Source organism: Poecile atricapillus, chromosome 1, assembly GCF_030490865.1.
Source record: "Poecile atricapillus isolate bPoeAtr1 chromosome 1, bPoeAtr1.hap1, whole genome shotgun sequence".
NCBI lineage: Eukaryota > Metazoa > Chordata > Aves > Passeriformes > Paridae > Poecile > Poecile atricapillus.
The window spans coordinates 149,061,207-149,088,687 of NC_081249.1; the positions used below are offsets into that span (position 1 = coordinate 149,061,207).

Sequence of the window (27,481 nt, forward strand, 5' to 3'; positions counted from 1 at the left end):
TGTTCATCCTTTGTTTTATGATCCATGAGACTACCCTTAATTTCCCTATTTCAGCCACAAGAGCTACAAAAATAGAAGAATAGAAAAGAAAACTGAGCTCATCAGACAAGACTACCCCCACCAAAGTCAAGTTGGCCCTGTGTGGGTTTGGAGCCCACCCAGGCAGAGCAGTTTGCAAAGCCCGTGCCTAAGATCACAATGTACTCTGCAATTACAGCACAATGCTGACAATAGCATTTTGTCAGTAAAATAAGAAATAGTTGTGAAGACCTGTGAGGAATATGTAGGGAGGGATAACTAAATAAAGGAGCAATTTTGTTCACTATTCTTTTGAGCAGTAAAGCAGGCTGACAGAAGGGTTATAGGATGGCACGGTATTTCCATCCACAGATGTCACAGGGACACTGCTGCACGTGATTTAAGATTAATCTCTTGAATCAAATGTCACCATGTACACTAATGAGCAAAACTCTCTGGCAGAGAATCCGTCCCTTGGCTCCTGTTCCCAGGTAAGAAGCTTGTCTCCATACTATTGTAGAAACTCTCTCAGCTGAGTGCAGTGAGGTTGGTGGTATATCTTGCCCTGGTTCACAATTTTCCATTTCAGACTCACTGTCTCTGTCTTGGTTTCGGTCTATTTACTCGGAGCCATTTCTTAACAATGTCTAATTTCCTCAAGGAATCCCTCTGAGTCTCCTCTCTTAGAAATGCTGCCATATCTTTTTTTTTAATCACTGAAAGGCACAAATATCCTTCCTGAGCCCTCTTACCATCCAGCCTGATTATACACATAGATTTCAGTTTCCATACATTTTCTACACAGTAGGAGTTCCCAAAATGCAGCCTCTGGGGATATAAGTGTGGCCCCAACGGCAGCTCAATGAGATGAAAACAAAGCCGATCAGGTACTGTTCTTACTGTTAATGAGCCTAACCAGCAGGCAGTTATTACTCAGTCTGGAAGACATAAGTGGTGGAATCATAGCACATTCATTTTTTATTTATAGTGATACACATTCAAATTAGAAGTAGCCCTCCAGCAGCTGGCATTTTGCCAAGTCCTGACCATCAGTGTGATAAAATTCGACTATCTCAAAGATATAGAATGCCTTTTGTTGCCTTTTCCTCTTTTTTCAATATCAGTCTCTTCCTGCTCACAATTCCCCTGACTATCAAAAGTGAACAATGAGGCTTAATTAATTTAGGAACCTTGTCCCTTACTTAGGATGAAAGAGTGTTTTTTCTTTCTTACTTGGTGGTGAGGTACAAGTCAAACATGATCTGATCTTCTTGTAAACAAGCAAAGACTCAAGCCTTCTGGCAATAAAAGAGTTGAAATGAACACTTGGACAAGAACCACAAAGAAATGGGTTCTTGGAGACAATGAATATTATTAGCCTGTTAATCTATTAATGGCAACTGTAAATACTTCACTCAAAATCACAGTGACTCTGAAACATTTAACTGGACAGGCTCTGTGAGCCTGCCCAGAACAATGTGATACGGGGAAACCGTAGTAATTCGCCTCACCTTGCTAGCCATCGGTTTGCAATCTAACCCCTCCCCTGAGTTTAAGTTACAACCTCAGTAACTGTGTGGCAGACTTGACAGCAATTAACATTACTCAGCTGCCAGCTGGGTTTTAAAGCCTCCCTTCCAAGCGATCTTGTTACGTAGGTTTTACAAACAGCCTGACAGGGTGCTGCTCTGCGCAAGGAGCTGGGTCCTGCCTCTCTCAACACGGTGAGATTTTGCCACTGATTAAATAAATCATTGGCAGAGTAAGGGTAAATGCAGCGAGCTGTTGTTTGCAGCATGAGCCTTGGGTTTTTACCCTTATCACATCGAGGGGCTTCAAAGAAAGGCCCTATCAAGAAATTATCTTTATTAGTTGAATTCTTTATCCTGTGTAGTCCTGTAGTCCTACTCATCTACAGAAAAGAGCACAGCACGCTGCGAGGAACTCCTTGACCCTCACACCTCAGCGATCAGACTTTCCAAGTCAGGAAGAACTTTCTAAGTAATTTAAAGCCGAAACCCAGTTTTATTGGTAATGAGCTAGCCGGAGCCAAAGTGGCATCAGATGTAAAGCTGGCGCTGCTGGGGCTGCCTGCCGAGCGCCGGGATCGCTCCGAGCCGCAGCTCCGGGGGCGCGTCCCGCCGCGGCCTGACAGGCACCGATCCCCGCGCGCTCCACCTGGGCCGGGCCCGCCCCGCCTCTGCCGCGCGCCGGGCCCGCCCCTCGCCGCCATTGGCTGAAGGGCGGGGGCGGGGCGGGGCGCGCCGGGGGCGGGGCTGCCGTCAGCTGTTCGCGGCGCGCCCGCCGGCGCCGGCCGCAGTTTGGCGGTGCGGAGGCGGCGGTGGCGGCGGCTCCTGCCGGGACGCCCCGTCCCCGAGGGACGTCCGTCCCGGTTCTCGGTGAGTGCCCGGGAAGCGCCTTCGCCGCTGGGGACCGGCCGCTCTGAGCCGGGTCGCCGGTGAGGGCGGTGCCGAGGCCGGGTACGATCGTGACAGGGAAGGGGGTTCGCCTCGGCGCAGCCCCGGCCCGGCCGGCCCTGCCCGGAGTCCTGCGCCTGCTGGGGAGCGGGAAGAAAGAGGGAGGATGCGGGCGAGGAATGAGCTCGGTGGGCACTGAGAAAGCAGCTGATTCGCAGACGTAGGCGATGGCTGATTCTACAGCCAGTGCTGCCCCTCCTGGGCCGCCCCGCCGAGCTCGGGAGTCTGGTCCCACGGCGCTGCCCGGAGGAGCCGCGTTAAACCTCTCGGCCGGGGGCACATCTGCGCGGCTAGAGCCCGGGCGGGGAAGAGTTAAAGGCGGCCGGCGGTGGCGAAGCGAGGCCGGCCAGCTTTGTTTTGGGACGCTGGCACGCACGTGTGCGCTGAGCCCTCCCTCCTCTCCCGGCCCGCCGCCTGTCAGCGCGGGCGTGCATCTGCCCCGGCCCGCGGCTGACGCCGCTGGCTTGTGGGAGGAAGCGCCGTGGGTAGGACACGGCACCGGAGACGCGGGGCCTGCCCGGGCAGAGACCCGCAGCCCGAACTGTCCGGTGTCTGTGGCTCCCAGCGTGAGCTGCGTCTGGAGGTTGTAGAAGGAGTTCCAGTGAGCTGTAGGACGAGCTATCCTTTGCGCTGCCTCGGCATTCTCTGAAGAGTTCTGCAAAAGGTTCGGACCGTATTGCAGGAGGTCGAGTTAAACTTCTTGCTCTCTAAATCCTCTTTTGTTCAGGGTTTGCTTTGTACCTTTGCTGCACTTTCCTTGAGGAATGCCCGTGTCCCAGTGAAGCTGACAGATGAGATCTGGCAAACTTTATTGCAAAGACAAAATACATTCCCGCCTGCCTCTCTGTCAGGTGACTGCGATCCAGCAGAAAGAGCTGGCAAGGAGATGCCTGCCTCTTGGGGCCCATAACTCCTCTCTGTGCTACTTTAAGCCATAGCTGAGAATGTTATGAGTGCTCTGCCACTGTTGTCATCCAGCAGAGCTGCATCCAGCTGTGGGGCTGGTACCTGCTCTGCTCTGCAGAAACTTCTTTGGGAGTCGTGGCTCAGTTGAGTGAACTGCTGAGATGCAGCAACTTAAACAGCCATAGTGCCCCTAAGCCAGAGCCCTGCAGAAACAGTTCTTGCTTGGTCCCGTTGTCTGTAGCGTGCTGGTGTCCTGAGTGTTGCTCACCTGGGGGGAGATGGGAGCACCAAGGGCAGTGCTGAACACATCCTTATAAAATTATTATTAATGTCTCCTTCAGGCCTGAAATTCCTCTTGCTAGTCTTCCATTCTGTTAAATGCTTCGCAAACCAGAGCAAAGGAAGAGACATGAAGAGTTGAATTTCACTGCCTTGTTTGGAACTGGGTGGAATCCTGGAGATGGATCTCTTAGGAGTCTGTCTTCCAATTGGGTTAGATGCACAGGTAACAGTAAAGGGACTTGTGGCATTTTTGGTAATACTGCTTCTAATTGCTTTATGTTTGCACAGAGCTCTGAAATAGTGATTTAGGGTTTATGGGGGTTTCCCCCTCTACCATCTTTGTTCAGCTTTGTTCTGCAACAGAGCTCAGGAGAGTTTACTGTGGCAACTACAGAAATCCTGCTTTAAACACTGACACCAGCCATGTTTTTCTTTAGTGGTAGGATGAGCCATTGTGCTAACAGCACATGTACACTTTAGGGTAAGAGGGATAAGGAAGTGACTAATTGCCAAGTTTGGGACGTATTTTAAGTTGAGCTGAGGAAAGAAATGAGAAGTTGAAAGGAAAGTTGGCCCTTATAGGGAGAAGTAATGGAGAGCTTCACAGAAGTGGCTTTGACACCTCTTAAGTTTTGCAACCACTGGGTTCTTAAAAATCTGGCCTTGCAGCTTTGTGATTACAAGAGCTTTTCTTCATCAATAAGCAATAGATGGGGAAAAGTGAATGGGATATACCATAAAGTTCAAATATGGCAGGCCAAAGCAAAGCAGACCCCAAAGAAGCTGACTGGCCATGGGGTTATTAGAAGAATTTGGGTTGCTTTTTAAAATGTCTTTTCTGTTTCTATGTGTTGAGGTTGGGGGTTGGCGCTCTGCTTTTGAGCAGGTGTAGAATTGGAGCTGTGGGTGGACTTATACATGTGTGAAGCTTGTCTCTGTCTGGCCCAGCACCTGAGGACTTTCTGCAAAGCCTTGACTTTCATCACAGGTCACTCACCTCTCCTGTCCATGCAGATGGGCAATTCTGGGAATGGGGATGAGAGAAGGTGGTGTAAAATCCATTGTTTTATTGTTGGAGCAGAAGACATTCTCTCCTGAACTACATTCTTGTTGTGTCTTAGCTGTTTCCTCAAATGTCCCTTTATTGCAGGAGCAATGGATCGCCCCAGCTACCTGGAAGAGGACTATTCTAGCCTGGATGGGCTGGACGATGACGTGTTTCACTCTGATGACTTTGGACTTGCAGGTCAGCCTGGTGAGATGACTGCAACTGGCTTTTTCACACAGAACCAGTCCTACAGCTGCCTTCTGGGGAGATTTCAACTATTCCCCCTCACACACTGCTGTGGTCCCGGTATCAGGCATCCTGAGCAGCAGGACAAGGCAACTCAAACACTCAGCCCATCCTCTTCCAGTCAGGATGTTATGTTGCCTTGTGGAGTCACTGAAGAGCCACGGAGACTCTTCTATGGTAAGAGCACTCCAGTGTCACTAGCTTTGCAGCAAAGAAACTGTCCCTTTAGCACTTCCCCAATCAAGCAAGATCTCTTTCATTAGGGCTTTTTATTAAAGGACTGAAATGATTTTGCTTTAGTCCTACTCCCTCAAGAAAGACAACTTGTATTTTCTTGCACTTGCTTATCCACTGCAGGAACCAAACACTTGCTCATCGCTTCTGCTGTCTTTGATATTCCCCCTCTCTCTTTTTGGCTTTATTCTATCACATTTGATTTTACTGCTAGATGTTTAAATGTTCACAGTACTTCATTTCTACAATTTGCCTACATTTTTTAACTACGATGGTCTGTCTCATCCACATAGGAAGTGGAAACTCCTAGAAGTTTTCCATGGAGAGAAGATGCAAAAAGTTACAGCTTTTTAGGCTCTTCACTGGAGTTAAAAGTTGCTGAATAAGTAGCATGTCCATCCAGTATTTTACTAGTAACTGATGGGTTACCACTCAGCTTTATCCAATGTATCCAATTCAGCTTTAATTCAAATCACTAAGATCACTAAATGACAGAAAACCTGAGAAAAGACTGACGGAAAAGATACTGCTACCTTTGAGAGGAGACAACTTGAGGCAGAGATCCTGTAAAACTGCAAAGCTGCCTGTAAAAAAAACCCCAAACCACAGCATTTGGCTGAGCTGTAAACAAGCAAAAGGAATCAATTTTAAGATCCTGCCACTCATTTGACTATGGGAATCAACACAATGCTTTGCTTAATCAATATAAGTTTATTTGAAAGCTGGGCAAATCTTTTACTGCACTGTGTTACAGTGCACAGTCATTGTTTGGCCTTCAGGAACTAGACTTTAAAAGTCAAACATTTAGGATTAAGAGCAACTTTTTCCTCCATGAAGTGTACTGAGTAGAAAAGATAATCTTTGCACTGGAAGAATGACTCTTCTGATCTGTTTTGTAGGGAGTGCTGGTTACCGTTTACATGTCCCTCCAGCTGATTTTGTGTTGGATCCTCACCTCCAAGAGGAACCTCAGGAAGGTCAGCGGGAAGCACGTGCTGAGGTGCAGATTGCACGGAAGTTGCAGTGCATTGCTGACCAGTTCCACCGGCTCCACATACAGAGGGTAGGGTGTCTCTGGAGGGGAAGGTGGGGGCTTACCTGTCCAAGAGTGCGACTCTGAAGACTAGCTCCAGGCATCAGCTAAGTGAGCTGTTGTTTAACACAGTAGACTGCCTACAGCGATAAAATGGCAGGAGTATCTTGATGGGTTTTGCTTATGCTAGATTGCTCGGTTTTCCTAAAGATTGGCAGGTGGAGGGAGGAGAATGTGAGGGATTGCATTTACTGCATGGGAAGGGAGCTCTTCTGTGTTAACTGCTGCTATTCCAGCTCTTCCAGTTCTTCAGCAGTGGGGTTTGAGGCTCTTTCCTCTTGGTTTTTATTACTACAGCTTTTACTCTTCTCCATTCTCCTCACCACCAGCACCTTCTCTTCTGTGGAATATGTAGCCATCAGTGGCTTGTGTCAGCTCCTCATCTTGGAGATAACAAGCCTGGAGTCTGTTCTGACACTCCTTGTTGTCTAACGGTAGTTCTATGTAATGTTGAAAAGAATATTTAGATCATACTAGACTTGCTAGCAGCTCCTGGTCAGACAGTCCTAGCTAGTGTCTCAGACTTGTGACTAACTTCCTCACAACAAAAGACAGCTGTGAGATGCCATCAGGTCTGAAAACCACACTCCAGATTCTTGATTTTGTTTTCTTAAAAAAAAAAAACCAACCAAAAACCAAACACTGCTGTTCAAAGAAACAAAATAACTATTACCCACAGAACCTTTGATTCTTTCTTCCTTGCTCTCCTTCTCCTTTGAGTAGAGATAAAATCTCAGCCCATACAGAGATGGTCAGAGGTGGCAGAGGCTTGGCAGTAGGCAACAGTTTGCCACTTCTATGCAAGCCCAACAAGGAAGGGTGTGCATCTGCTTGTATATGAAGAAATGTTGCTGACTTCAAAAAGGGATAGAAAGTTTTTCTTACTCCAAGTGAGTTTGTTCTCTGTTAACTGTGGGATCATTTGCAGCACTTCTCAAAGGTAAGTGAAGATCCCTGTCCCGGCCAGACAGTGTGGCTTGTGGCTGGGCAAAGGCTTGGTTCTCTCTGTGTCATCTGAGAGGTGAGGAAGTTCTGGGACCCCTCATCTCCTAATAGGTGGAGGATTAAAGAAGGAAAAGGAAGATTAGCCTGTAGAAATGTAGATGGGGCTATGAATGTCATTTAGCAAACTGCAGGAATAAAGAGCTACCACGAGATTTTTTAACATGTGTTGTTTGTGGTTGAATGGGGTTTTCCCCGGTGGCGCCTTTTCGCCAGCGTTAGCTGCAGGCCCCGCTCTCTCGCCAGGCTGTCTCACAGGAATGGGAAGGTTTAACCAACTTGGCAGAGGAGCCCTGCACTGAACTGGTGGAACTGGTTGTAACTTGACCCCTTTCAACTCGGGGGAGTGTCCCTATCTGATGCCCGTGCCCTGGAAACGCGTCCAGGGAGCGCCCACCCGCCCCGGCCCCAGTAGGGCAGGCGGGGTCGGGCCCCCGGTGCCCGGCCGGCCCCGCAGTCCCGGCCAGCCCCGCAGTCCCGGCCAGCCCTGCAGTCCCGGCCAGCCCCGCAGTCCCGGCCAGCCCCGCAGCCCCGGCCGGCGGCCAGCCTGGCGTGTGGAGCCGTAGTAAACAAAGGCGTCCGGCTGTGCTGGGCGGCGCGGCCCGGCCCGGCCCCCGGGGCCCGCCAGAGGAGGGGCTCCGCGCTCTTTGTTTGAACTGGAACAGCAACAAGTTGTAAAGGACGGGAGCGGGGGCCTTCAGCCATTTAAATTTGAAAACAAACGGGTAAAAAAAAAAAAACCAAAAACCAAACCAACTCGAAAACTTAACCCGAGGACAGAGTAGTTCAGCCAGTGGTTATCCACAGCCTGACCCTGGGATAGGCTTTGGCATTTGGACCTGCTAAGGGATTCTTTCTTGTTTGTCAGGGAAACAGTATTGAGCCACATATTGGTGTCCAAAGCACTGTTCCCTGTGGAGTGTTTTGTTGTCGTGCCCAATCTCTTCCCTCCCAGTCCTGCATGGAGGATTTCCTTTGGCTTTTGGCATGAATCCCCTGTGGAGAACCCCCTCTGTCCTATGTGCAATGACTGCCCAGCCCGTTGCTGCAGAAGCAGACGGTCTGGCCCTGGAGACACGTGAGCAGCTCACAATGTGCTGTGGTTTGGAAGGGACAGTCTCTGAGGCATGGAAAACTGGGCTGTCGTTTATCTTGCTGTGAAACTAATCCCTGATTTGGAAAGCCCATTCCAGCTTGTCTCAAGCATTTGGTCAAAACCAACTTTCCAGAGTGGTGTCTTGAATCAGATTTAGAATACCACAAAGTTAGTCACACCAGTGTGGTCTTGAAGTCCTGAGAGAGAGCAAGGTTGGTTTTCAAGAAGCTGTGACTGTTTTCAGAGCCTACAAAACATTTATCTGTGAATCTGTGAAAAGAAAATGTGTGTGCCCTTTCATTGGAAGTTAGGAAAGGCTTTTAGCATTGGAATAGTGCATCCAGCTAGCTCAAGAGCTGCCTTCTCATGGTTCTTGTGTTCTGTGAGACTCTCCAGCAGTTCAGGTATGGCCCCCATTCTGTTGCTGCAGCAGCAAGGCTGAGTTGACACAAAGGCTGCTGGTTTATGTACATCCCTGGCTGAGAGAGAAACTGAGCAGGCAATTGCTGCTGAGGCTGACATCACTGCGTTGTCATTGGATTCAGCTGCACGCATGTTCTAACCCCATCTCACACTGTGAACCCTGGAGAGTCACTGTTATCTCTTCTCTGGGCTTCTGGAGCTAAATGGTATTTATTCTGTGGTTGTTGGCTATACAAAAGATTTTTGGGTATGCATCTAGTAAGAATAAGAAAATTGGCCGCACCTATGCTTGCTTTTGGCATGAACACCACTTTCAGAGTTTCATTTCCTATTAATATGTTAAACAGGAATCAGTAATTTAAATCCTGGCTATTTCATCCTTAGAACAGTGCTAGAGCAACACCACAGCATTCCCTAGAACTCCATGCCTCTCACCTCCTTAAGATGCTGAATTTCTTGTAAGAAGACTTGAGCAATACTCTGTGTTCCTAGGTAGCAGAGCCTGCTACAGGCTGATCTAGATTGCAAGGGCTCTGCAGAATTACAGAGATGAGACCCATACATGTTTTCTTGAGTTCTTTACTTGATTGAGGCTGTGTAGCTTCTGGCAAATGTCCTCATTTTATTTTTTTCACCCTGCCCCTGGAAAACAAAGGCAGAGCCAAGCCATGCTTTCTGCAAGAGAAGCTAGTACCTACCACCTCCTCCTTGGTTTGAAGCAAGCGTGCCTTTGCTATGGAATCCATGAACTGCTGCGGTAGCCCAGCCTGTGGCGGAGCTTCAAGAGTGTGCCCTGAGGTTATGGGGAACAGAGCTGAGCTTAGGAGACCTGCTGGTTGGTTGGCTGGGATGTGCTTCCCACACCGCGCATGTCCAGGCTGTGGCAACTAGTAATTGGGCTCTGCTTCAGGTCCTGACTGCATTTGGGTTTCCTTGCCTTGAGGAGGGGCTTTGACCTGTGGTGAATGGAGAGTCTATTTCATGACATGAAGAGCTGTTAGATGGGATGCAAGTACACAGCCAGGGATGGCGGTGGCAGCAGGATAAAGCTGCCCCAGAGGAGCACAGGGTTACACAGGGTGGGGTGGATGACACTGTATATCAGTATCACACCCCTTCAGTTTGGTGGGCTCCAATGAGACACTGGAATGCTATAACTTTTTTCCAAATAAAATAACTTTTTAAGTGGGCTGCAGCATTGAGGGGACTGCTTTTATCGTATTTCTTCTTCATGGAGATAAGATCACTTCACAGGGGATAAAATTGTCTCTTTAAGAGCCAAGGAGTGGTAGCCTTGAACAGTTCTGGGCTAAGATCCAAGCAGAGCCACTGACTTGCTGTATGACCTCAGACGAGTCTCTTGACCTCCTTGTGCTTCAGTCAACCCATCTGGAAAGCTCAGTTTAAAAAAAGCTGAGCCTCAATGAGAACCAGATGCTGAATCAGAGCTGAGCTTTCTTGAGTAAATAAGTGCATTACAAACAACAACAAAGTCCCTTTCCAACACATCAGGAATCCTGCAGTTGATTTAGATATGCTGACCATGCTCAAAAAGCCTCTGTGGATCTAGCTATAGAAAACTTTGTTTCTCTAAATTCCCCAGTTGGTTCAGCAAGTCTTACCATCACTGCAACAGGGTTCAGCAGCCCATGGAACACAAATGCCTGCATCCACACTGGCTGTGGGCAGACAGCTAGGCGTGTACCTGTTTGCCTCAATCTAATGACACTGAAAATGTCCAGGAGGAAATGTTATTTTCCTTTGAAAGTGAAACGTGTTATGTTTTGCATACTTTTTCCTCTCTGTCTCTCATGAGAGTTATCAAGGCCTCCTCTGAGACACTTCTTCTTATGCAACAGGGAGCCTGTATCGCTTGTCGGAAATGTATCGGTGTGAGAGAATGGGTGCACAGTACTACATGTGCATCATTTATCCCAAACTCCATCAGGCTTTTTTCATTATTAAGGACATTCAGGGCATTTTTAACAGTTGCTTTTTTTATACTGGAATTGTTTGCAGGAATCTGTTCCTTATGATGACCTTATCTTTTAGGAAAAATGTTCAGAAAAGGTTCTTAATAGTAATGCAGAAACTCAGACTGTCCTGCAGCTCAGCCAGTAGCACCAGCAGCTCCATACATCACTTGTGCCTACAGTCCCTTAGAGACCTGGGGTATGTGTTTTTGTTCCTGTTTCCTGAGTAGGTCAGTGCATTTCAGCTTCCCTGCTGGCTGGTCCTTGCTGATGCTATGCACAGCAGTGGGTCACCTCTTCAGCTCTCCTTTCTGTGCATTGCCCATTGGTGTAGGACTTGAATGTCCAGCTGAGGATTCACAAGCATGGTGAGGGAGAGACTCCTGAAGTGAGTAAGCCTAGTTTAAAGGGCAGGGAGTAGGGTGGGTGTGAGTTTGGGAAAACTGAGATGTAAAACAAAGTTCTTTCTGGGCTATGGAACCAGAATCCTAGGCTTGAGGAAAGGAGAGGGCCATTCTTATGGTCAGTGGAGTCAGAAATTTGATATGAGGAAGTGGAGACAGTTTTTTGCTTAATGTTATTAGATTTTTTTTTCCCCTTCTAATTTTGACAAATGACAATGAAGGAAGAGGTGGGCTTGGAAGTGTACCTTCCCCATGCATACAAATGACACAACAACCTGCTGCCCCTTGCCCAGCACCTGTTTTGAAATCCTGATGCCCATGGAGCTGCTTACTTGACATATAGGTTAACAGAAACTTGCTGGACCATTTCACATCTAATCTGAAATGGTATTCTTTGGTATGTTAAGAAACTGAGAACAAGAACATAATTATGCCACTGTATAAATTCATGTTTCTACCATATCTTGAATGTTACATGAAGTTCTGGTTTTCTTCATCCAAAAATGATGCAGCAGAACCAGAACAGGTTCAGAGAAGGGCTAGACGGACAATAGAACCTCCATATGAAAAAATGGAAAGGCTAGGACTGCTAAGCCTAAAAAAGATACAAACCAAGAGGGAAGCAATGTTATAAAGAAATCAAAAGTGACATGAAGGAGACAAATAGACTAATGTCTCCCAGTACAAGAACTAGGCAAAATCAAGTCAAACTAGTGGGAGCCAGCTCAAAGTAAATGAGGTCATTTTTCATGCAACAGGTGAAAGCTGTGGAGCTCCTTGTCAAGACATATTGTGCATCCTAGTGCTTTATCTGGGTTCAAGGGGAATTGAGGTAAGTTTATGGCCATTGAAGCAGACATTAAATAAACAGAAACCAGATCTGACTCGGGAAGTCCTAAGCTCAAACTAGTTAGATGCTGAAAGAGAGTACTAGTGGAAGATACTGCACGTACTTGCCCTTACCTTTTCCTCAGGCAGCCATGTAAGGCTGCTGCTGGAGTCTGGGCTATACAAACTCTTGATGCAAGTCACATGCAATCGTTGTATATCAGTTTAATGAAAACCACAAAACTTCTATATCAACCTAATCTAGCCTTGTCTATGCTTTCAGCTGACAAAAGATTTAAATATATCACATGTATGTTCCTGCTTAAAATAGGGGCTAATGTTAAAAAGCAAAACTTCCTGCTTAGCTCAGGTAGAGAAAGAGGGCAGAGGATAAGGGAGCTGGGTGGCAGGAAAGCCGTGCAAGCTCTGTGCAACTGTGTGCCATGAATCCTGCCGGACATGGGACTGTTGTGAGGCTGTGGGGTCACAACCTCAAAAGACCAAGACTGCCCACAATAAAGAGCATAAAACAGTTCTTTGAGGCAGTGCAGGTGAATTGTTCTGCAGTGTTTCTAACATCAGTGTTCAGTGCTGCTGTCTCTCCTGTACAACCCCTTCAGTCTTCACAGGTTCTTTGGGATTTCCTCAGCTCTGGCAGCATTTTGACAGTGGTAACATGCTTCCTGCTTGTAGCAGTGTGACAGCTCAGAAATTATTTTTCAATTAAGAAATAATTGTGGTAATACCCCACTTATCTTTTATTGTGGGAGAGTAGAAAATGCAGGTTATAACTTGACTGAGATCATGCAAGGATTGCTGATAGGAACCTAGTTGTTCTGCCTCCAGTCCTCCACCTAGGTTGGTTGATCTTATTAAGACAGTGCCATCTCTGAGGGGGATGATGAGATGTTTGGACTGATTATTTACAGTGAGGAGTGCGCATGTTTGTATTTTACTCGATTAAATTTTATGGTGGAAAGGCAGGAAAGCAAGTGCCCAAATGCAGAGCTCTCCTTTGTTTCAAGCTACTGAGGAGGAGTGTCCTGCCAGTCTCCGTTTGGATGTTGCTTTGTTTGTTTGTTTCTTTCTTTCTCCTCAGTAGCTGCCTCGCCAATTGAAAAGAAATCACTCCGAGGACCAGACCACGGCAGAAAAAATAGCGATCCAAAAACAAGCAGCGAGGCAACTCCTGTTAGCCCCAGTCGGGTTTTTCGTGATAGGAGGCAGAGCTGAGGGGCTGCTGGCAATGGGGCTGGAGCCCCCGAGGGCCAGCGGAGCCGGCGGGCGGGCGAGGAGGAGCGGGCGGTGCGTGCGAGGGCCCGGCCGGGCGGTGTTTGCGCTCGGCGGCTGTGTTTATATCGCTCGCTAAATTTAGCCTGTGACTCATCGGCGCTGCTGACGGGAGTTTGCGCTGCCCGCAGGCCCCAGCCCTGCACCTGCCCTCCCGCCGCCTCCCTGCGCAGCCGGGCGGCCCCGCGCCCACCCCTTCCCCTCCGCGCCAGGATATTTTTCCTGTAAAAACTTTTAAAGTGTTATTTTAAGCAAACCCCGAGGCAGGCTTTAATCACTAGGGGGGGTCTCCGCAGCACTGAGCAGTTTTGGGAGCACGTCCCTTCTGCTGGTGAAGGAATGGATGCCAAGCACAGGTCAGCGGCTCCCGCGCAGAGCAGGCGATGAACACCGGGAGCTGTGAAACAGCTCTGCCCCATCACACGCAGGTTCAGTCAATAAACCCTTAAAAGGGTCAAAAACTCTTGCAGCTGCCGGCCGTGGCTGGGCGGTGTGGGGTGGCCTCTCCTGGGCATCTCTTCCAGCACCCTCACACACCCACATCCGCGGAGCGGGGGGGTGAACCGTGCCGGACCCCCGGCCACAGGTACAGAGCGGTGTCAGGTGCGGCTCTGTGGAAATGTGCGATCTTTATTTACCGTGTTTGTGGAAAATAAGCCAGCGTGCCCCTCGGCATGGGGAAGGAGGGGAAGGCCGGGGGCCTGGGAACGCGGTGGCCGGTGGTTGCCCTTCCCAGGTTGCCGTCAGCTGGCTGTTGCCATGGCGGCTGTCTGCTTCCCCTTCCTGCCCGCGCTGGGGAGGAAGGCGCGAGTGGCTGCGTGTTTGTTTTTAAAGTAGGAGAGTTGAGAAAGGGCTCACCTGCGCAGCTGCGCCGGCAGCAGGTCTGGGGCAAGAGCCGTCGCTGTTTGCCGCTCGGGCCCAGCGCCTCGCTCCGTGCCCTCTCCTGTGCTAGAGGCTGGGCCGCCCATGGGTGGATTCTAGGGGTCCCCTGCATCCCCTCTGCTCTGCCAGTGCTGTCTCTTCTCTCTCCATAAATATGCGTGCTGCTTGTCTTGTTGGGAAGCCTGATGGAGGCTCACGAGAAAGGAAGCAATACTTGAGATGACGCCTCCTTTTACTACGAATTTAGTCCCACGTAAGAGTCACTGCAAGATAGAAGGATGGAGTTTACTGAGGAAGGTCTCTCATCCTCTTTATTGTGTCACTATGAGCTACCATGTGGCTGAGCTCCTCTTTCATTTTTCCCTCTGTTACTGCCTCATTTTTTTCTCTGCTGGTTCTACACATGCATTATACTTTGGTTATTAGGAATCACAGCTGGAAAGATTTGTATTTGACTTCCAATGGCCTGCGTTTCTCTCCAGTAGGGGACACCTTCTGTAACCTCTGTTGCCTTGGGGACTGTGACTTTCTAGTCTTTCTAAGCTAAAGCATATTTTGTGGTAGCACAAGATGCCTCCAGCCACCTGGCAGCCAAAACAGCCTTCAGTGATGAGTCAGCAACTGCTCCTGGTGTGCAAGTATTTTTGTATTCAGTGAATAAATACAATCCCAACAACTTGTTGCTAATACTTGTATTAGTCATTAAAGGAAGAATAATGTTTTTATGTAGACATATGCCATTATTATTCTTTTGCTCTCACAGCACCATTTAGGGCCATATTAATCCTTCTAGTTCAGATGGGATCAGAATATGGCCCTTAATTGTCTGGAAGCTATAAAGCAAAGTTAGAAGCTGCCCATGAGATCAATAGGGTAGACAGAGTGTACCAGACAGACCCACATACAACATGTGTTTATGACAAGCATATTTACGTTTTAAACAGGGATGTTAATGGTGCATGTATATCAAATGTAAAAATTAGTCTTATTAATCTGTTAAACATTTATGCTCATGGAGTCAAGCAGCTGTGTCAAAGGGACAGTATTTTCTTTGAACGTGCATCACTTGTCCTGATCTTCCCTTTGATCACCCTATGCAAGGGCTTGGTAGGAGTACAAAAGGTTTTGACGTCTGGGGTGTTATTTGCCAGATACGTATCTGCATGCTTACAGTGTGAAACATGTATTAGGAATTAATTATGGGGAAGGAATAAGTGTCGGGTCAGTTATGTTCCTCTTTCATTTGCTTCCAGTAAAAGTCTTGCATGGTTTTTGGTTTTTTTTGTGTGTGTGTTTGTTTACAAGGAGTCTGGCTTTTGGTTCAGCAGTTCATGGAAGAGGCTTCCCTAATGTACTGTTGCTGCAGAGGACACTTTTCCTGTAAAATGGCCTTTCCTTGTGACTCACTGAAGCATTCATGCTTCAGACACTTCAGACAGACAGTCTCTTAAGGATATCCCCTTTAAAAAGCAGCAGCTGCAATAGGAAATGGTTTTATGTGTTTCCAGCTTTGTGTTGACTTACTGTATTCACAAGTCTACTCTTCTTTAGTTACAGTTAGTATAGAGGGCAAAAGGGACTTCTTTCCTTCTTGGGAAGGAAGCCTCAGAAGGGTTATTTTGCTGCTCCCACATGGAGGTGGCAAAGTGTTCATCCCTGGTATTTTTGTGGAGTAGTGACTCTGAGGATTGAGTTATTTTGATAAAGGGCAAATCAGCCTGATGAAGCTTAGGGAAATTATACACCAGTGTTGCAATAGTTATGAATCTTAGAAAAATGTCTCAAAACATATCACATTAAAAAAATTATATATATATATTTACACACACACACATACATACATATATGTATATGCCTAATTCATGGAATCACTCTTCTGGGTTTTCTGTCCATCCTAACAGCTAAATTATACCACACCAAAACCTCCTCAATCTTGAAATATTTAAGAATTTTGGTCTTGGCTGAAGCATATCTGGGGAAAAAGTCAGAGAAACTTGTGAAAAGGACATTTTTTAGTTATTTCCATAAATTGTTTACTGCAAATAATATCTGCCATTCTGTTCCATGGCTCTTTTCTCATGCTGAATTAGTACCACAGAAAGCAGATCAGCCAAGAAGTGAAGCTATAACTCCAGACCCCATTAGACAGGCTTGCTGCTGAAGCAGGTAGTCCCAGCTTGTTCCTCTTCACAGGTCATCATCTTTCTGTTGTCCTGGCACAAGCATCAGTCTGACTACACGATACCATGGATCAGATAGTTTAGGATGACCTGTTAAACAGTAAGGGCAACTTCTTTATCAGATTAGTTCTGGCCTTGATCACTGTGCTGCTCTAGTTCACTTTCCAGCACTGCTGTGGGGAGAGGACAGTGTGAGTGGGCTGCTCCAGTACGTGGGCCAGTGAAAGTGTGTGTGGGACCACACTACCATGGAACAAAATGCTGCCTGAATACAGACCTAGGGAAATACAAGCAAGTCCTAGGTCTAGGAATAAAACCTGGAAAGCTGCCCTCAACATAGTGCTCTATTTTTTTACTTCAAAACAAAAATGGTGTCAACATTTCAAAAAAAGTTATTGGAGATGTTATGCTTCTTATAAGCAAGGGGAACCAAGGATAAAATATTTCCTATTCTGCATGGTGATCTCCTTGAGTGTATTAGGTAAATATGGGAAACAATTTTAACTGGAAAAGGACAAAAATGCACTGCCAAAAAGTGACTTCAAGTGACAGTGAAATAAACACAATAGAATATAAACTAAAATACATTTTAGAATTTTTCTTTCTTTCTTCTTAGATTATTTGCCTTATCACATCCCACCGATTCTCTTGGCTTATGATGGCTTGTAAACCATCATAAAGTACAGTTCTAAAACTCTTATTTATCAAATGAAACCAAAACCCAATACCTTCCTCAAAAAGTTCCTCCCTTAAAAAAAAAAGAGGCATATGAGCTCAGTTCTTCCACTGTTTTTTTCAGAGCATGGCCTCCTTTGCCTATCACTGGAAAGAGCAGGTAATCCTTTTCTCCTGAGGTGAGGTGTAAAACTTGAGGAGCCAGAATAATTACAAACCTGTTATCGTATGAGAAGCACAAAGCAGCTTCCTACATGAAGGAGGACATAAATATGCTGGTTCTTACATGTGTTTATCCTCCCAACAGTGTGAAATAGTAAAACTGTACATGCTAGATCAGCACTCCTCTTGTGTGCCCCCAGATTAACTCACTTTGTAGAATTTCATGAGCGTTTCCATTAGAGAGGGTCCACCAATAAAGCTGAGACATATTTCAAGCTTAGGATTTCTGTACCAATTTTTAAACATCCTTTTGCATTTCCCTTACTAAATCTCTATAAGACAATTTTTTACCCTCTTGGCTGCCAATAGAATAAAATAATCTAACAAAGCAGATTGTCTTCAGAGCATCTGCAATATGTTTGTGCACTATGCTCTCCTGTCATAGTTCCTTGCTCATGGAAACTGCAGGAGACGACTTTGTTCTTGCATGCCACTTCACTGATGTCTAACCCAAAGATCTCTGTTTAAGGAATCTGGCTAAGTTGTAATAGCTTGATAAAAAAATGGTATCTAGACGTGTCACGGGGGATGTTGTGCTCCCTGTGCACGTTTGAGCAGTTTTAGAAGTGTGGCTGTATGGAGGAGGGTAAGAAGAATCTCTGGAGTTTGATGAGGAAGGGCAAACCTGAGATGCGATTAACAAAACAAAAAGCACCTTGGTTTTTGAGATAAAATTAGTGTTTTTTAATGCAGCCCTACAGGACAGTTTATAAAAGATTGTTTTCACCTGTAAACCTAGCAATCCCTGTTCAATCAGTAAGGACTGAAGCCAGGACTAGTTACTTTGAAATAAATAATAGCAGGCTTAGAGCCACTGCCTACAGGTTATGCTACAAACATAGCGCTCTTGAAATGAGTGGTGGGATCTATGTGAACTCTTCCAAGTCCGTTTCTTCTTCTTGTTAAATCTTGAGGGCAAGAATAACGACCCACTGCTGAGACGAACACAGGTTTTCTGGGAGCCTGTTTGGTGTGTGCTTGTGATTCAAATGGCACAGAATTCTGCTCACACTGGAATATGAACATAGTTTAATGGCTATCTGGAAGGGCTTTGGAGAGCTGTCTATTGACACATCTCCAATACTCCAACTCCAGTTGCAACTCTCTTATTTGTGATTATGTAAAAATTGCCTTGCAACTGTTTTGTTCTGCCCTGTTGGGCTAATCTGAGTTGAAACATCTTGTTCATATAATGTGCTTCAGTGCTCTTTTATGAACTCCTGTGTACTGAGGCAAAGTTGTGGGAAGCCAGTCTTCTGTTTCCTTGTCTGCTGGGGACTGGGGAGGGGGGTAGGGGGTGGAGATTTGGGCTGGTTTGTTTTGTTTTCCAGAGATGATCATGCCTGCTTAGCAAATATGGAATTCTGGATGGGAAAATGAAGACTAACTTCTAATAGAGGGTCGGTTATTGAGGTGAAATAGTATCCCAGACTGGGCAATGTAAAGAGAAACCCACCTGTTTGTATGAGATGCCATTAAAGTGCAGGAAGGTGGGGGTATAATCGGAGCCACTTTTGCAGGGGTGATTACATATAACAAAAGGAGGAACAGCATCCCTGTCCCAAAGCTGCATTATGTAGTCTGGTGTCCCCCTGAAACTCAACTCCCATGTTTCTTCCTTGACAATGGGACCTGAAATAACCTCTTGGTTTTGGTTTTTTGTGTGTTTTCAAGTATGTTCTTGCTTAAGGTTTAATTGGCTCCAGTCAGTAGGAAAGGGCTCCAAGGCTGATTATTTATGGCTTACTGTCAAAAGTGGCTATAAAAAGGGCAGTATTATCTTGGAGATGCTGGGAAGGAAAATGTGGTGGGGGGAGGGTGGGGGAGTGTGTGTGTGCACGAATGTGTTTTCTTGTACTAGATGAAATCAGAGTTTTGCTGTCTCAGCAGTGTGGTTTAAATTGAAGATTAACCCTTTGACCTTCACGGTGTCAAATCACTTACAGATGGATCACCAGTTATATTTTTTTCTTTTTTTTTACTTTCGGGGTGAAGGGGGGCTTTTTTTTTTTAAAAAAAAAAAAAAAAAAGGTTGTTTGTTCATGCAGCTGGGGCTTTTGAAAGGCTCAGAAGCCAATCTGATTAAAAACAGCACTTGGCTAAACTCTGCGAAATCCTACAAGCAAAAAAAAAAGTTTAATCCTCTTGTGCACAATGCATAAAGGGTCTGCTCTTTTCTTTTTGTAATGTTAGAGCTACAATTATTTCTGGAGAACTTATCATTTCCCTCTCTCCCCTCATCCCTTGCTGCACCCCCTTGTTATGCTGATGGGATTAAAGTGTCTGCTCTTGAAAAGTGTAACTGAGTTGTTATTGGAAAAGAGAAGTGGTATGTTGCAATTTTAGAAATATAAATAACCGTGCTTTAACTGTTCTTCTCTACAGCATCAGCAGAACAGAAATCAAGTGTGGTGGCAGCTTTTTCTCTTCCTACACAACTTGGCCTTAAACACGGAGGTGAACAGGAACCACACTGGGCAGAGGTGAGCTTCGCCCGCCTGTTTCAGGCCACATCCAGTCTGCAGGGAGCACTGAACAAACACTGGTTCGGGGGCGAGACGTTGCACACCGCCGGCCGGATGTGAGGACTCTGACTTTCTGATACTCGTCTTCAAGTTTGGGTGTTTTTATGGACTCTTCTTTGCTGCTGCCTGCCTTGCGAGGCAGGGAGCTCTTGTCCAACACTGTTGAAGGAAAGCCAGAATGTGGGTGTGTTTGGTAAAGCTTGCTGCTGGCTCCCCGCACCGGTGACCTCTGTGCAAGGGAGGCAGGTATTAGACTGACGGCTTCCTCTGCCCTGGGTAGTAGAGGATGGTAGAGTGCAGGAGTGTCATTTTGGCTGCTAGTTAAAAATGATGCCTGGGATTGATGACTAAAAATACTTTGGGTATCTTCCAGAACAGAGATGCTCAATTCCTCCACATTTTTAGCAATGAAAAATATTCATGTAGCTTGGAACCATCAGGTTACTTGTTTTATTCATTGGTCACTGTTTATTTCATTGCACCCTGTGTGAGAGAAAATCACAAAGAAATCTGACCTCTTCAGCCATTCCATTTGGTACCACTTGCAGCTCTCTCACAAGTTGTTCTTTGTCATTGCCATCAACAACAACAACAACAAAAAAAATTCAGTAGAACAGTCTGAAAAAGAAACCGTCTTGGGGTTGCTGGTGGCTATTAGTTTCTGCCACTGCCTGCTTTCAGTTCAGTGTTCTCAGTGCCCATGAGCCAGCAGAAAGCCAAAACCCATGGAATATGGCACAAGTGTCATTCTTCTACAATGCTAATGTATATGTTTTTAGTAGTTTTATGATGGATGTTTATTTTATTTTGGTTTTCTTTTCTCTTACTATAACGTGGTCGGTCAGGAAGGCTGAGATCCCAGGCATCCGATAATTTTGCTTCAGGATTTGACAGGGAAATTATTTAGCATCTGGTCTGATATGTACACTGTACAAGCAGTCTGTCCATTACTCTAGTGCATAGTGTGTGGAGGCTGTTGTAAGCATATACTGACTAGCAGCAGTAATGGTATTTCAAGGGAGATCTATCAGTTCCCAGTCTGTATGCACTCAGAGGTTTGTCCGTATGTCTGACACTATTGGACCAGCACAGGGAAACTACCCCACCAAAAGGAAGTAGCCTTAAATATTGATGGCTACTTCTCTGTAGCCTTAAATGTGCTTAGTTCACAGACCCAGTGACAACTAGGGTAAAACATGAACAGAGAAGCAATACAGACCTTATTATTTTTTCTGAAAATTTTCATATTGCCACTGCACCTTGTTGTAAATCTCAAATGATGCAACCAGCATGAGGAAGAGCTGTCCAGAGAATTGCTCTTCAGTTGTGTTAGAAACTACAGCTGCAGGTGTTGAGAAATTCTTCTGCTCTTGATCCACTCTGAAAAATACAAATTACTGTACAGAAGAGTAGTTTACTTGCACATGTGCTTTCCTTCTCCACCCCTCTTTGCGTATTTGTCTCTAATTCCTGCTTTCTCTGGTATTTGTGTAATCTCATCATTGCACTGTAGCGTCTGGTGACAGTTTGCTGAACAGAGTTAATTTTGGACCTTCTTGCTTTCTCCCAGCCCCATTGTCTTTGATTTTCATCCTGCTCTACTGTGGCAGAATGTACTTTAGCTCCCTGAAAGAGGTTCCCAAACCTTTTTCACCTCATATATTCACAGTCACTCTCTTTAAACATAAGGAGAGAGTTTATGTGAGAAAAGCTTTTTTTCTCCCTTTGTGTTATTTTTCTAGCTAGAGCTAGAGTAATATGTTTGTCCATGATGATTAATAATTCATATAAATGAATCTCAAGTAATATTTTTGGGGGTGGGTTTTATGGAGGGGGAGGTGGGAGGTTCTTTTTTAGGAGGGTGGATTGTTTTTGGTTTTGTGTTGTTTCTTTAAGCATGTGCACTACAGAGTTACCCAGAGTAATCTAAGGGATAGCTGTTGCTGACTATGCTGCAGCAGGATGGGAGCCGCTCTCTGCCCGTGCTGCCAGAGACGAGGCTTTCCATCCTTTGCTTTGCACAGTCTGCTTGATGTAAACGCTGGCCATTGGAGAAAGAGGACTTAAATGGTGGGGAAAGCCCAAGGTGTAGTGCAAGCACAGACTGAACTGGGGACCAGCCAAATGTTAAGGAGAGGACTCTTAAATAAGAAGCTCTTTAAGAGGCAGAAGTGGAAGTGTGGAGGCTCAGGAAGCAAGGCAGCAATGATGCCTCCCTGTATGGCATGCCCTTGGATGTGATGCTTGCATTTCCCTCTGCTTGCCAGGACCCTTTTATCAGGAACAGTTAATGCTACATCATAACAGCTCTGCAAACTACAAAAAATTCAGCAACTGCTTCTGACATTTAAAAACCATTGTGAGCTTTCCTCTTTCCCTCTGCTGTGACTTGACGGCCAAACAGGCCAATAAGGCCTGTCCTCTGGATGCATAAGCTGGAAAGATAAGTCTGGTAATGCTGCTTTCTAGTGTTAAGACCTGACCAACTTATCTAGGACGAGACTCTTCTTAACATGGAGAAACAAGTACCTGAAATGGTTCCTCAGGCCTCGATAAAGTCATTTGGCTCAGGGAAAGACACATCTTTGCCAGTCCGTATTTCCCACTGCAACAACAGACTTATCAAAATTGGTCATGCCAGGGTCTCAAAACCTTCTTGAACAACAATACTTCCTTGGAGACATAGAGCTAATGCTAGACAAAGGCCGACTTCCTGCAATATGCATGTTGGTTACTGGTGCCAGAGATTTACAACCACTGATAATATATTTTAATTATATTCCATATCTGCGTATCTCAGAGAAAGGAAATATGCTCTGTCAACCCAAAAGTATTACTTTGCTTCATGTAGATTTGGAGGGGCAAGCTGGTTATTCGCTTAGGGAAAAGCAACTACTTCATACTTAAAGTCTCACCTACTTGGGGAAATAGTGGGAAGGTTTCACACATTTATCAACAAACACATGGATGCACAGCACTCATGTATGTGTCACCTATTCTGTGCTTGTAAGGCCCCTTGAATGCCTGCTGGGGAGATCTTGCCCTCAGAGTAGCTACCAGAGCTACTATATGGCCAGGAACATAGGTCAATTGTTTGGAGAAATGGTTCCAAAGAACAGGGTTTAAATCCTGTTGCTGAAGGGTTGTGCTCAGGTTTTTAGATATGAGTTTGTTCTGGTGTAAAGAATGGGACGCTCTTTCTCTCTCTGCTGTAAAACTAGAGTCTAACAATTTAGAAAGAAGAGTTGGATCTTTCTCCTAAAACAAAATTCCTGTTTTTAATGAGCAGTTCTTAAGAAAAACTTGAGCTTCTGTTGATGGTGCCAGCAGCCTTTAAATATCTTACTTGCCTTCCCCAGATCTCCGAAAAGGCTTCAGAACTCAACTGTCCTTCCTTGAGGAATGTAGCTCTTCCTTCTCCCCAGCCTCCTACTCTTTTGAATACCTTGTAACCTACCCATCCAGCAAGCCTGGTGCTAGTAGGGAATAGTTAGCTTTACTTTTGTTTCCTGCAATTCTTGAAAGCTGAGCCAGTAATCACAAAGTGACGGCCCAGGGATAGTTGCAAACTGCTGCAAATAGGATACGAAAAAGGCAGGGAAGAGGATGAAATTGCATGGAAAGGGCTGCTGCTGGATCTGTGTAGGGCTGTAGCCTTCCCTCAAGGTGCTGATGATCCCTGGTAGCATTGAATTCCTGCATAACTGATCACATATTTCAGTTTAAATAGCTTGTTACTAAATATTTGTTGGTTAAACTATTGTTTGAAGAGTCCTGAAAGAAACTTCCTTGTCAGCCTTTGTTTTGGAGCTGTGTATCAGCAAGGAAATAAGAGGTGAGGAACCCAGTCTTGGTGTAGAAAGGATGATTGCAAAGACATCTTTTTACTGGCTGGTTATTTTGTCCCCTAAGCCTGGATTAAAGGTATAGGCAGTATGTGTATGTGAAGTTACTACAGTCCTGGAGTTGTTCCATAGCAGTCACTGGAGTTGTACCCAAGGGTGGAACTTCATTTGGTGTGGCACTTGTTACTCTTCTGGGAAACAGCAGATCCTGACCATTAGTAGACTAGGAAGAAAAGTTGGTTTGCTTGTTTGTGATTTTTTTTAAGAAAAAGCAAAATTACTTGAGGCAATTATTACAATGTGACCCTATCAACTGTACAATGAATTCCACCCTTCTGCTGCTGGTCCTGACCCATATCTCTGCTGAAGCTGTGGGAGTGGTGACATGCTGAGTGGTGTGATATTGAGGGTATTTTTAAAGGGAAACATAGGGAAATCACTCAGCATATGTGCTAGAATCAAACAAGAATGCATATTTGTGGAGGTCTTGCCTTGTTTTACCAGCAGTATTTACTGCAGAATCATAAATGAGAGAACCATGGAATGCTGGTTCATATTAATGGGAGGTCTGCCCATGAACCCAGCACTGTTGAGTATTAGCATAATTTGACAACAAAGGTTTTAATAGTGTCTTTCAAAAGAGTCTGTCTTTCAAACTGGCATTTGTGATCATTTGCAAAAATGCCTACCTGTTGCCTTTGATTGTTTTAGCAAGAAGAAATACCTCAAGGAATTGATAAAAGATCCTATGACAATCTTTTACAGTTCCTAAAGACTTCAGTGGTCTCTGTTTCTTTGGTTTGCATGTGTTCACACAGGTGTTACACAGCTCAGCTCTTCTCCACCAGGAAAAGCAGAAAAGACCAAACACATCAAATGCACTGGAATGTAATTGTGTGTGTGAGTGTGTGTGTGTGTGTTCTTGAACTGAATGCAGTCTGACATCCCCTACCCCTTCTTTCTTCCATGTGCCTCACCTTCCCCCTTAGCCACAGAAAGGAGGGTCTCTTCCTACGAATCCCATGCTGGAAGTTGGTTTCTGGGAAGCGAAACCTGATGTCTGTGGGCTGTTTTTTAAAGCCATGTTTCAGTTCTGTCTTCAGACTTTTTGCTGCCTTTGGGGAACAGAGGGGTGGGAAGGGTAGATTGTTAAACTGTTTTTAAAATCTATTATGGAAATTTTGCATGTATAAAGTTATTCTTAAATCTAAAGGAGTCTCCCCAATTTGTGGACATGGCTCCAGGAGAGCATCATCACAGATTCCTCAACTCAGTTTTAGATGAGACTATCCTGAAAGGAGTATTTGATGACAAAAGGGGGAGGGATTGGTGTGATGGAAGGACGACATTGTCAGTATATCCTCAAATACATGTCAGAAGTTAGGCTTGTAAAAGGGAAATTTTAAGGCAACCCACAGGATATGTATGTCTGTTTCCACTGGGTCATTTGAAAATCCTGCCACTAAATTTGAGTTTGGGTATGTAGATGCTGGGGTTTTTTGGTTAAAATAATCATGGCTCTCTTCTATTCTCTTCCATGGTATGTAGTGGAGTCTCCCATGTTTCTAGGTGAAATTCATTGATGAGAATACTGTGAAATATGGATTCACATTTTCTTCTCCTTCTTCCCCCCCTGCTTCCTGCATGACTGTTCTTCAGTGGGGGTATTAAAAAAAAAAAACAAAAAAAACCCAAAAAAACAAACCAACAACAACAAAAAAACCACAAACAATGAAGTTGTTCATCTTGAAAATAAAAAGGGTAAGATGAGCTAAAATTTGCAATGTACTTAATATAACTTCCTCTCAGTGGAGGGTTTCCCCATGACTTCTGATTGTCACCAGAATATGATGCTGTCCTGCTGCAGAAGTAAACCAGATGCTCTCCTGTGAGATTTCTGTCTGGATTAGTCCTGAAGTGCACACACCTCCTTTGCCATGGACTGAGACCCAGTGAGAATGTAGCATTTTCTTTATCCTGGTTGTGTGCCTCCAGGACTCCTGCCTGTACCAATGGTGACTGGGCAGAGCTCCTTTTTTGTATCTGTGCAGTATATTTGCTTTGTGCTTTCTTCTTTGGTGCTTTTTAATACTTTAATACTTGGATTTTTTTTTTTCTAATAACTGGTACAATTTTTAATAAAATTGTTAAATTTGTCTGTGTTTCTTGTCTTATTTTTTATGGGATGCAGGGCATTTACACAGCTGGCCTATTCTGGAGTTACCTAAATCAATGATACAATTTGGGTTGTTCAACTTTGAAAATATCTGATAGATCATTTTATGTGCACCCTAATACCAGGCCCTGCAGCAAGGACAAGATTTCCTTTTGAGATTGGACTGCTTTCCTTGGGCAGCAGAGGAAGATGGCCTCATTTGAGTGTGCGTGTAGGGTAGTAATGACTCCTTCAAACACAGAGATGTGAACGTCTCGGCCATCCTGAGCACAGCAATCATCAGGCTTGTCCTCAAGTTTTCCTATTGGGAAAAACTACCTCCACTAAGTAAAGGTAGTTTAACCTGGGTGGAGCAGCAGTGGTGATCCATGTATTGTGAATTATTTATAGTGTAGCTGGTCAAATTCCTTCAAGCACATTGTTCCTCCGGTGCAATGCTGCTGCAGTGTGCATGGGAGGCTTAGGGAGCCAAGTTAACAATCCTGCCCGATGTTAAGTTGCCTTGACTGGTGTCTGCATGTTACAAAAGGGCCTTTCATTCCAAGAACACATGATGTGTGGGGTATGAAAAGCCACATGTGCATCTAAGACCACAGGGTGAAAAAGACAGTTTTTCTTTTCATTGTATTAGATCTAGTGAGAAGTGTGTCCCCTGGTCAGCCTCATGTGACCGTGAAAGAGCCTGTTGTAACACACTGATACCAGGGGACAGACGTGAGATTGACTTCGATGGGTGGGTTTGCCCAGAGTTTCCTCATTTTCATGTGGTTAAATTCTCACCGTTAATTAAACTCTCACTCTTAGAAGCTTTAATAATTCTTGTACCAAAGATAAAAATGGTTTTTAAAAATGGCTTGTAATGCTACCCCAGAAGCATTTGCCAAAGCAGCAGCATGCATTGCACCTTGTTCAAAGCAAAGGCAAGTGTGCAGATGTACAATCAGCCTCCCTTCCTCTGAGATCTGCTAAATTACTCTTGGCTCTTTGCTTTGGCTCTGTCATGACCTGCTGGCCGTTACTTGCCTGTGGCAAAGTAGACTCAGGGTGCATGGAAACATTTTCAGGGTTAGGCATCAGGACCAAATAGTACAGGCTGGAACATTCCTATTGCAACATTAATACTTTTTTTTTTATTGTTAGTTTGAAAGAAATTGGATATCCTAGAAAATGTGCTTCAGAAAACTTTCTTCTTAAAGTACTAAGCCTGCATACTAACAGTGCACCTTCAATTTATTTCCAGCCATGGCCCCTTTCATGACAATCACATGTCCCTCACTTTCTGTACTAACATGACTAGCACTTTAAAGGAAAATGAGTTCTGTTATTAACTTCCTAGCTGCATGCTGTAGAGGCAAGGTAAAAAGTTTAAGTAGGATTACTGCTTCAAGGAAAAAATGTTTATCAAGAAGTGCTCAGCCTGTCTCGTTAAAAATAATAAAGCACTCTGAGGACAAGAAAGTTCTTTGGTTGCGCAAGCTACTGCACAAAGCACTCTATTTTCATGACTCTGGCTGCTGAAGTTTAGAAGCCACTATAGTGTATGTATTGGGGAATATTTTTCAAGCACTCATAACATTGTTTTATGGTGCAGTAAATGTGCTTTTCCTCAGTCTCCACAATGTATATGCAAGCTTGGAAGCAGCTCTACTAACCAGC

General features: G+C 45.2%; 1 protein-coding gene across 6 annotated transcripts in view; it reads left to right on the forward strand.

Annotated features, from left to right (window-relative positions):
• Positions 1–2,296: 2,296 nt before the first annotated feature.
• BMF (Bcl2 modifying factor) overlaps positions 2,297–27,481 on the forward strand; it is a 43,956-nt gene continuing 18,771 nt past the window's right edge. The window contains exons 1-5 of one of the 6 annotated variants that reach the window (XM_058846656.1): positions 2,297–2,417; positions 3,743–3,906; positions 4,834–4,929; positions 6,111–6,274; positions 19,665–19,762. In XM_058846656.1, coding sequence (XP_058702639.1) covers positions 3,780–3,906; positions 4,834–4,929; positions 6,111–6,274; positions 19,665–19,762 — 485 coding nt within the window. In that variant the 5' untranslated portion in view covers positions 2,297–2,417; positions 3,743–3,779. Of the gene's footprint in view, positions 2,418–3,742; positions 3,907–4,833; positions 5,155–6,110; positions 6,275–7,029; positions 7,729–19,664; positions 25,799–27,481 lie in introns of those variants that run through there. The other 5 variants (XM_058846617.1, XM_058846636.1, XM_058846665.1 and 2 more) reach the window with 5 other exon arrangements.